This window comes from Echinops telfairi, unplaced genomic scaffold (assembly GCF_000313985.2).
Source record: "Echinops telfairi isolate 266 unplaced genomic scaffold, ASM31398v2 ScPeMD7_7412;HRSCAF=8450, whole genome shotgun sequence".
Taxonomy (NCBI): domain Eukaryota; kingdom Metazoa; phylum Chordata; class Mammalia; order Afrosoricida; family Tenrecidae; genus Echinops; species Echinops telfairi.
This window is the reverse complement of record NW_022111312.1, coordinates 12,482,160-12,491,931: the sequence shown is the minus strand read 5'-3', so window position 1 is coordinate 12,491,931 and position 9,772 is coordinate 12,482,160. Positions and strand designations below refer to the sequence as shown.

The 9,772-nt window shown below is 59.1% G+C and overlaps 1 protein-coding gene across 1 annotated transcript in view; it reads right to left on the bottom strand.

Moving 5' to 3' along the window:
- SETD1B (SET domain containing 1B, histone lysine methyltransferase) overlaps positions 1 to 9,735 on the bottom strand; it is a 23,909-nt gene extending 14,174 nt beyond the window's left edge. Inside the window, exons 1-6 of the mRNA XM_045296718.1 lie at positions 9,557 to 9,735; positions 9,236 to 9,334; positions 8,304 to 8,574; positions 6,122 to 6,234; positions 3,972 to 5,213; positions 1 to 152 (exon numbers count right to left, since the gene is read on the bottom strand). The exon at positions 1 to 152 is cut by the window's left edge and continues 703 nt beyond it. Of these exons, the coding sequence (XP_045152653.1) occupies positions 1 to 152; positions 3,972 to 5,213; positions 6,122 to 6,234; positions 8,304 to 8,574; positions 9,236 to 9,334; positions 9,557 to 9,727 (2,048 nt within the window). The 5' untranslated portion in view covers positions 9,728 to 9,735. The remainder of the gene's footprint in view (positions 153 to 3,971; positions 5,214 to 6,121; positions 6,235 to 8,303; positions 8,575 to 9,235; positions 9,335 to 9,556) is intronic.
- Positions 9,736 to 9,772: the final 37 nt, after the last annotated feature.

The window sequence follows — 9,772 nt, the reverse complement described above, 5'->3', positions numbered from 1 at the left end:
GGGGGCAGCGGCAGGTTGGGGGCCAGCACAGAAGAGGCCGCTGCAGCCCCTGGGGTCAACACCATGGCCTTGGGGCAGTCAGCGCTGGTGATGGGGGCCGATGGCATCTCATCGTCTGAGATTTCCATGTCCTCGCCTGATGACTGTTGGCCCTGCGGGGAGAACAGGGTAGAATGAGCTCTGGAGGGCAGGTCAGCTCTTGGAGCGCCCATCCTCAAAACACCAGCCAGGGAAATCAGCAGCTAGCTCTCAGAATCCGCTCGTGACCAGAGCTCTGCCCTTACAGGTTGGTTCCCACCCGCCCAGCCACGTGGCCTTGGGCAAGTCATTTAACCTCAGCAAGCCTCCGTTTCTGCACCTGCATCCTGAGGATAACAGCACCCATCTTGTGAAGATTCTTGCATTTACCCAACGCTTACTCACTCAGCACTTCCTGCATGCCAACCACTGAGAACGAGGCAGGCACAACCCTGGGTCCTCCAATAGCCAACCTTCTAGAAGGCAGCGGCAGCAGGGCAGGGCGCAAGGGGAACCATACAGCACGAGGAGGGAGGAAGAAGACCAATCATGCAGAGGAAAGCTGATCCAAGCTGTGCTCAGAGATGCCAATATCAACATAGTCCTGCGTCATTCACGCTCCTGGCATGTGCGTGGAATGGGGCATTCTGAGATGAGGGCGCCAGACAAGTATCATATGATGTACCAGCAACCCCTGGATAGTGACCAGGGGTCCCTAAGTCGGTCGTGGAGTCAAATGTGTACAAAGTCCCAACGGTCAGGCGTCTTTCATAGCTAATGCTCGTTGAAGTGCTTGTCCTAGTTCAAAACAGGAGCAACATGTCCGAATACACGGACGCATCTTAAATGTACGAACACCGGATGATGATAACGTTTTGAAGTCCGATCCATCATGAACCACTGCTTGCATCGTGAGTTCCTAATGGCATAGCCGATGGGGTGGGGACCCACGGTGGATGTGTATCTATGTGGCCGAAGGTAGCTAGCACACTCCTCGTTTTTTCCGCGCTTTGCATATATTAACTCGGTTGCAGTGCACCCCTATGGAGTAGGTCTACCACCTCCATAAATAGATAAAGATTGTGGGGCAGAGAACTTAAGAAACTTGCCTAGGGCCATACAACTGAGAAGAGGAGCCAGGGCTCCTGCCTGTGCATTCAGACTGCCCTAGCTGAGAAGGTGAAAATTAAACAGGTAAAAAAAAAAAGAAAGAAAATTAAACAGGTGTGCTTGGTGGCCCTGCGGGCTCATGAAGTAAACCAGGTTTTTATTGGCTCTTGCCAGAGCCGCGCTATGACCTCTGCAGTGTCGGTCTAGTGCTAAAGCCCTCACTGTTGCCAGTGAACTGGGGGTCAAGGGAGGAGGGGGGCGCCACCGGTACCCAGGCTGGAGGACAGGAGAGGCAGGAGGCAGGATGATTGACTTTTGGTTAACTTTGGGGCGCTGAGTAGAGGCAGCTTGAAACGGGGTGGAGCTGGAAGCCAGAGGGGGTGTGTCCAGGGGAGGAGTCCCCAGCGCAGATTGGAGCGGTAGCTCAAGCCCAGCCCCCTGGCGGAGTCACTACCGCCGGCCGGATGGGCAACGGAACAAAAGGGTGTGCAGTGAGGGGTGCCCGGCTCAGACCAGCAGGAGTGGGCGGAAGCGGAGAACAAGAAGTTCTGGCCCTTGCCTGCCCACCCACCCCCACACACACACTCCTTGCACACAGTCTTCTCACACACCCACACCATACACCCACAGCCTTTACACACAACTCTCACCCAAAGCCAGTACACACACATATCCCATTTATACACACCTACACATTCCTAATACACGTAATCTTAGACACCCACACCATGGGCACACACCCCTCCTCTCTCTCACACACACACAAACGCACGCACGCACGCCTTAACACAGTGAGGCAAGGACCGGCTCAACCAGTCTTCTCTTCAACAGGCTAATGGATGAGTGGCCAGCGCTTCAACAAAGGGCACTCAGAACACAGAGGGTTAACCCAACCCTCCACAGCCAGCCAATCACAAGCAGCCCCAGGCCCTCTGGTCCTGCCCCTGCCTTGGCCCCTCCTTCCATCCGGCAAGCTGGGGGTGGGACCCAGGACCAGGGGTCGGACCCAGCAGCGGGAACTCTCCAGCTCTGACCTGGAGGAGGCGAGTCCTCTCACCACCCCATTTGACAGGGTGCAAAACTGAGACCCAGAGAGGGAAATGCCTTCCCGAAGGTCACATAACCAATAAGCAGCATGTCTGGAGCCGAAGTTTCCAACTAGCTCGCCTCTTTGGAGAAAGAGAATGATCACCTCATTGCCCCCACCCCCCACCCCACTGCCTCGGTCCTGCCCCCTTGCTACTGGCTGACTCCTCATCTAGTTTGGGGCGGTGTGGCTGCTCCCTTTGGTTGGTCCCCCACCTATCGCCAGGAACCTAGGTGCTGTTCTCTCGGCCGCCAGCAGGGGTCTCCCGTGGGCCGGCCTGGACGTTCTCAGTAGCTAGCTCAGCTCCAAGGGCTTCTTCCAAACCCCAGCTCTGTGGGCCTGAGTCTCCTTCCCAACAGGGACATGGTGTCACAGACTCTTCTGGCTACTCTGGGCCACCAACTCGTCAACATTAAAATGTCCCCGACTCAAGGTAGCTTGGAAGGCAGGGGAGTGGCAGAGCCAGTCGACAGCCCTTCGGTTCCGCACACCTGTCACCAACCCCTTCCCGGCCCCCCTCTCCCCGCCTCCCAACCCCTGCCTAGAGGCCATAACCCACTTCCCTACCTCAGGGAGGCAAGCACCCTCCCACCCACAGCAGCCTGGCCACCTGCAGCCCCCTCTCAGGCAGACCAAGTTCCTCCCTGTTCCTCCCTGAGGCAGCCAAGGCGGCTGAATCAAAGGGCCCAGGGCCTCATGTGGCCACCCACAGGGGCATGGTGCTCTGTCCAGGCCCTGGGGGCTCATGCCCGCTGGGCCCTCCTGGACAGGAACCCAGTGCTCTCTACAAGGCTCAGGGCAGGGGGCCAGCATGATGGCTGAACCCTGCCTCCACAGGCATATGGCAGGGTACAAGGGGTCCCAGCCCCTCACCCTGAAACTTCCTGGATGTTGGGCAGTAAGACCCCAGAGGAGGTCTAGTTGGGAGACTGCCAACCTCACCAGCCTCTAGCTATGGCTCTCTCTCGGCCTTCCCTCCAAGAGCCAGGGTGAGAGGAGAAGGCCCACAACCCTACACCCTCCCCACCCATCCTGGCTTTCCCTCTCCTCAAAGGACACCGGTCTCTGGAACACTACCCTCTAGGGCTCCCCCGGCCATGGCCCAGCAGCGTTCTCTGGCCAGCTCCACTTACCCCATTTGCCTGCACAGCCGGAGCAGGCCTGACCATCCCCCCAGGCCACCCACAGATAAACCCAGGACCAGCACCCCAAATTCTGCGGTCTCCGCTAAATCCTCTGGGAGCAGCTCAAGTCAGAATCTCTCCTAAGCAAGCCCTGACTTCTCTGACCTAGCAAGGTGAGCAAGACGACTGGACGGTTTTTCCCTTCTCGCCCTGGCTATCAGGGAGCTCAGAGCCAAATCAGCTATTCAAGCCTAACCCCAGTACTTTTTGCATCCTCTTTTATTCTCTACAAGGAGCCCTAGTGTTGGTTATGCAGAATGCCGCTAACCAAAAGGTCAGCAGTTCGAACCTAACACAGCTGCTCATGGGAGAAAGAGGAGGCTGTATGCTCCTGGAAAGGTTTTCAGCCCCAGAAACCTGCGGAGAAATTCCCCTCTGTCCTATCGGGCTGCTCTGAGTCGGAGCAAGTCGATGGCAGTGGCTTTTTTGCCCTCGGCATCCTATCTGCTGGGCTGACCTCCCCAGTCTTCTCGATCCTGCGCTTCAGCTAGTTACCCCAACTACTGGGGGAAGCAGGAGACACAAGACCGGCAAAACCAATCTCAGGCAGAGATGGACAGACATGGCAGTACCTCGTCCATCTTCTCTGAGGTGGGGGTCCTGTCGCCAGCCAGATCCAAGGCCACGTCGCCTTTCTGGCCCAGAAGACCAGCAGGGTCTGGGGGGCCTGGCTCGGGTGGAGGCCGAGGCCCCAGGCCGAGGTCCGATTCGTCGTCATCATCAGAATCAGGCAGCGGCGTGGGGCTGATGTCCTCCAGGCCAGTGCTAGAGGGGCGCGAGGAGGGTGGCGTGGGGCCACGGAAGCCAGGCTGGGAGTTGGTGCAGAAGGGGGCCAACGGGGAGAGCTGGGAAGAGGAGGAGGAGATGGGACTGCCCTCCAGCTGCAGCTCGGGGTCCGAGTCCTGCTCCCGCAGGAAGGGCAGTTTGGTGCGCTGCTCCTTCAGTAGCATCTCGATGCGAGAGTCCAGGCTGTCGTGGGGCTTCTCAGGCCCCGTGGGCGATGACTCCAGCGTGGGTGTGCCGGGGCTGTCGCAGGGTTCGGGGCTCCAGCCAAAGGTGGGCCGGGCGCCCAGCTCCATGCTGTTGGTGTCCGGGGGCGGGGGGCCAGGTGGGGTGCCCGGCTTCTCCTTGGCCACTGGTTCGGCAGGGGGCAGGGGCGGAGGTGCAGGTGCCCTGCGGAACTCCCCGCTCTCATGGGCCCCAAAGGTGGCCGTGGCAGTGGGCTCCTCGGGGGGAGGGAGGAAGGAGGAAGCCGGGGTCTGGTAGGGGGAGAAGGCCGACTTGAAGGTCGCTGCAGGAGTAGGCGCTGGGGCTGCTTGGGCAGGCGGTGGAGTGTGGGCAAAGGTGGCTGAGTCCTGTGGCTGGGCCTTGTAGGGGGGGCCACTGTTGCTTCCACTGCTGCCGACTGTCCCAAATGGGAGGTCAGAGGAGCCCCGGAAGGCCGCCGTGGCCCCCACCGCCACTGCTGCCGGAGAGTTATGGACATAGTGATGCTCGTGGCGGCGGTTGTAGGCGTCTGTGAATTTGCTCTCATGGCGTCGGGCCTTGAAAGTCACTGTCGGGTCCTGACTGAAGAGGTAGGAGGGTGTGGGCTGGCGACTGGAATAGCTGGAGTCCTGCGAGAAGGGGGTGCCCAGGCGGGGTGTGAGCGGCGTGCTCTGTCCATAGGAGTTGGGGGTATCCAGGCGGCAGCTGGAATAAGCCGTGTCCTGGGAGAAGGGTGTCCCTCCGCTATTGGGGGTGACAGAGGATGAGCCAGAGCCACAGCCCACAGACAGGCTGCCATCCTTGAGACGCTTCAGGGCATCAGACAGCTGTAGAGAGAAAGGACCAGAGACAGACATGAGATCACCGGGAGAAACACACCATGGGACGGGGCTGCTTTCCCTTCCCTCCCTGGCTGCCAGGGAACTCCTGAACTGAAGGCTCGAGGGAGGGCAAAGGGGCCTTAAAGAGAGGGAATCAAGACAGAAAGAAGCCCTGATGGCTCAGCAGCGAAGCACTTAGCTGCTAAGCAGAAGGTAGGCGGTTCAAACTCCCAGGCCCTTGGCGGGAGAACCATGTGCCCACTTACTTATCTGAAGATGCCCTCCAGGGAAGGGAACAAGGGCAGTGGGTTTGGGAGGGCCCTAGCCTTACTCTTATCTTGGTGTAGCCAATGATCTGCCAAGAACCTGGAGGGTTGGGGGTCCCAGAGAACCAGAAAAGGAGACTTCACGGGCTTGGTTTTCCACCAGGGATTGCCTTCCAGCCACAGGGTAAGCGGAAGAACCAGGGGAGAGCTATGGTCTTGGGGAAGGACCTTCCTTTCCCACGCTGGGGTTCTAGGTTCAAGCAGGGGCCACAGGAGGGGTGCTGAGTGAACCACCCAGCTGAGAGCCACCCAGGAAGGGCTCTTCCTTCTGGAAAACCTCCTCCCAAGAGCAGCAGGTCAAGAGGGTGAGATAAAAAGCAGTTTCCCCAGGTGAGGGTCGTCCGGGGGGGGGCCTGTGAGTGGGCAAGGGGGCAGGCTTGCTCCAAGAAGGGAACCAAAACGCTGCTTTCTGGGGGCAGGAGTGGAGGGGTGCACAGGATGCTGGGAGGCAGGGCCCACTGAGGGGAGCCATGCTGGAAGGGGGTGCTGGGAAAACACCCTCACCCCTAGAACTAGGGGTGGGTATGGCCAGGTTCAGCTCCCTTTCTAAGCCTAGGAAGCTGGGGGAGGGGGGAAAGAGAAACCCACCTGCAAGGCCTCATTCACAATCGGAGAGACTGCATCCAGCTCACCTACCGGGAGGGTCTGGGGTGTGTAGCGGCCAGTGACCAGCAGTTCGTAGAACCGCATCCGGGTTTCCCCTAGGGGAGTGACAGGGAAAGGAGGAGCAGTGAGGTCCCAGGATGGGCCCCCCTCCTGAGACTCCCGGTTGCTTGGCCATCTTTGAGGTGATGGAGGGTCCCCCAGGCCTAAGGAAGAAGCTGTGGGTCTTGACCAGGAACCCATCCTTCCTAACTGCTCCAACCTCCTCTGTTCAGGCAGCTGTCCTACTGCTAGTTTTCTGACCCTGAGAATGTAACACTTTCATATCCAGAAACACCGACCCTTACTCCCCTCCAGCCACCCTCCCCTCCCTGGGCCAAGGCACCCACAGAAGGGGCCGAATGGGGCAGGACTCCACCCCCCCTTCCTTCTGCCTTCCTGCTAACAAGTCAGGGATTGCTAGTGAAAGAAGGGGGAAGCCCGGTGACACAAAGGGGACACAGAAGTGACAGCTTGCTGAGTGAGCTGGGGCCAGGCACCCAGCAGAGTTCAAAACACTCTAGCACCCCTGTAACTGTGAACCCCACAGGCCTCTGGCCAGGTGGGGGCCCCAGGGGAGGAGCAGTGCTACCCCTGGCTGGGGAGGCTGTCCTAGCACAGGCTTTCTAGACCCAGGGGGCCCTCATCAGTATTTATAGAGCCTGGGCAAGGCTGCTTACATATGCAAAGAAGCGCATTCCTGGAGCTACACTTTACTGGTCTCTTTCTTTCTTGAAACACAAACTTTTGTTGGCAGTCTCTGAGGGCCTTTTTTTTTCCCTTCAGAAATGAAATTTTGGTGAGAGCTGGCTGCTCTTTAAGCAGAGGGTGTGTGTGTTAGGGGCGGAGTCTTCATGGTGGACTCTCAGGGAGAAATCAATGCAGCTCCCCAGAGGCTCCAGGGTCCCATGTCAGTACCCCTCCCCAGATGGAGGCTGAGGATGAGGGCCATGGGGGGGTGGGCAGAATGGGGACAGCAGGGGCTGACTGTGGGCCTGTATCCTGAGGAGACACAGAACCTGGTGGGCTGGTGGGTCCCTCTAGCGCACATGGCCCAGCCAGAGAATAAATCAATACACATTAATTATTAAGAGCAAACAAGGGAGGGTTGGAGGTGCCTAGAGTCCCCCCAACCCCAGGTTTCATAAACCTCTGGAAGTTACCCAACCCAGGCCTTCCCAGGAGGGACTTCCCAGGGACCCCAGGGGGCTCTGCAGCCCACAGTGCTTGCCCAGCCACAGCAGGGTCCTCAGAGCAGCATGGCCCTCTGTTCCACTCCAGCCAGCAGGTTTTCTAACTTCCACCTCTGGCTGGGACGGACTTCCCTGGAGAGGGCTCAGGTAGACCCTGGGCAAAGCCCTGGATCCTGAAGCCACAGCAGTCAGGGTCCAGGAGGAGTCTAGGGGCCCCTGCTGTGGAAGGCACAGCCTCCCCAGCCCACTTCCCTGCAGCTGCACAGCCTACGGAGATCCCGCGCAGGGGAGGTGCTGCTGTCTCTTTAAGAAAGAGAGGAGGGAAGACTCCGTGTCAGCCCTCCAACACCCAGAGCAGCCCGCCCTGCTCGGGAACATTATCAATGAAACAACACTCTGGGCCCAGGCGGGCTGCAGTTTCTAGGGGGGGTGGGGGTGGGGTTAGGGATAGCATGGGGGTCGGGTGGGGAGCTAGGACACTCTGGGAACTCCTGAGGACCTGCTTTTGAGCCCAGGGGCCTCTTTCCATGGTTAAAGGCACCCAGCACACTCCCTCAGTACCCCGCGCAAATAAACAAACCCTGCTTCCTCCCCAGCACAGGCTGCAGCCCTGGGACAGTGTAAGTGGTGGCCACAGGGTCTGAGAGAGGGGCCTGTTGGGTGTCAGCAGTGGGGAAACCTCTGGATGGTCCCCAGGGGTGCAGTGGCCAAGGACCGGGTACATTTGGTAAATTACAGCTTGTCTCCTAGCAACAGACAACACATTTAGCTCCACGTGACTCTGCCCTCAGGAGGGGGCCCACAAAAATAAATAAATAATAATAATCAGGTGGTGGTGATGATGGTGGGGGACATAAAATTCAGGGAGCGGGCAGGGGTCACCTGGCAGGCCTCCTGGGCGCCTCCTGGTGGGTAGCCCCGGCAGCCTTACTCACCCTTGGTGTCCAGCTCCACGTGGATAATGTTGCCCATGACCGAAGTGCTGTGCAGGTGCCGGACAGCCTCCCGGGCGCCCCTGACCGTGGCAAAGACCACCTTGGCGATGCCCAAGTGCTTCTTGGTTTTGGGGTTGTACAAAATCTCTACCTCTTCCACCTCCCCATACTTCTTGCACATGTCCCTCAGGAAGTTTTCTCGGATGTTGTCATTCAGCTTGGCAAATGTCACCTGCTTCGGAGGCACCGGGCCCACGTAGAACTCATCGATCTGGCAGGGACAGTGACGAAGGGAGTGGAGAGGGGAGTTTGGAGGGCTTTGAAACCGATAGGAAAACAACCTTCCCTACTCGCTCCCGCGTTGAAAACAATGAAGGGTAAAAAAAGGAAAAAAAAATTCCGCGTTAGAAAATGAAATGCACGCGGGCGGGCCCGAGAAGCAGAGGATTAAATCGTTTGGAACGTGGAAGTCCTCAGGGTTCGGAAGGAAAGGGGAAAAAGAAACAGTTTCTCTTTCCCCACCCCCACCTCCATTCAGGGCTCACCTCTCCTCTGCCCAGCCAGGAGTGACCCCAGGGCTAAGAAGTTGTCCCCTTCCATCCCGGGACAGAGAAGGGGGGCGGGTCCCTGGGCAGAGAGAGCCCTGGGCTGGCAGGGGCCAAGTGGGAACCCGGAGCCCCCAGAGGGGCGGGCAGGACACTGTATCTTTGCCTTGATTACAGTTTCCCCAATGTTCCTCGGTTTACAGTAGTCTAGAGGGGACACTCCTCTGGGCAGCACTCCCCCTCCCAGCCCAAACTTTCCTGCCGGGCGGCGGGAACTCAGATTCTGGTCGGGCTCGGTCCGGACTGGCGTTATTTTCGAACTCAGGGAGGGCGCGGGTGGGGGGCGGGCGGAGAGGGGCCGTGGGAGAAGGGGGAGGGGGTCCCTACCTTGAATTTGGGCACCGACAGCTCCAGCTCCTTGTTTTTGGTCCAGATGCCGACCACCCGGGGATCCTCCACAATTTCCACCGGACGGTTGCTGGACATCTGTGGGGAGTGATGGGGGGGTGACCCCGAATGGGCGGGCTGCCCCCACTGCCCCGGGTCGGGGGCCAGACCCCCTGCTCCAGGCACTTGTCAAACTCCAGGTCCCGGGAACCGGCTGACAGTTGGCCCCATGGTCGGGAGGGGGAATCCCCGGGCCCTTTGGGCCCCTCGGATCGGGCATGGCGGGGGTGGGGGTGGCGGGGAGGCGCGCCGGCTACTCACCGCCAGGCTGAAATGCTGCCCATCGTAGCGGTACAATTTGTGATGCCCCTTTTTCAAAGCCGGGTCAATCATCAACTTGTAACTTCTCCAATGGTGGTTCCTCCTCTCGCCCGAAGGGCCGGGCTGCGGCGGGGGCTGCTGGTGGTGGTGGTGGGGGTGACTGTTCTCCATGCCGTTAACCCAACCTGAAAACCAGCAAGTTGTTGTCGTCTGCGC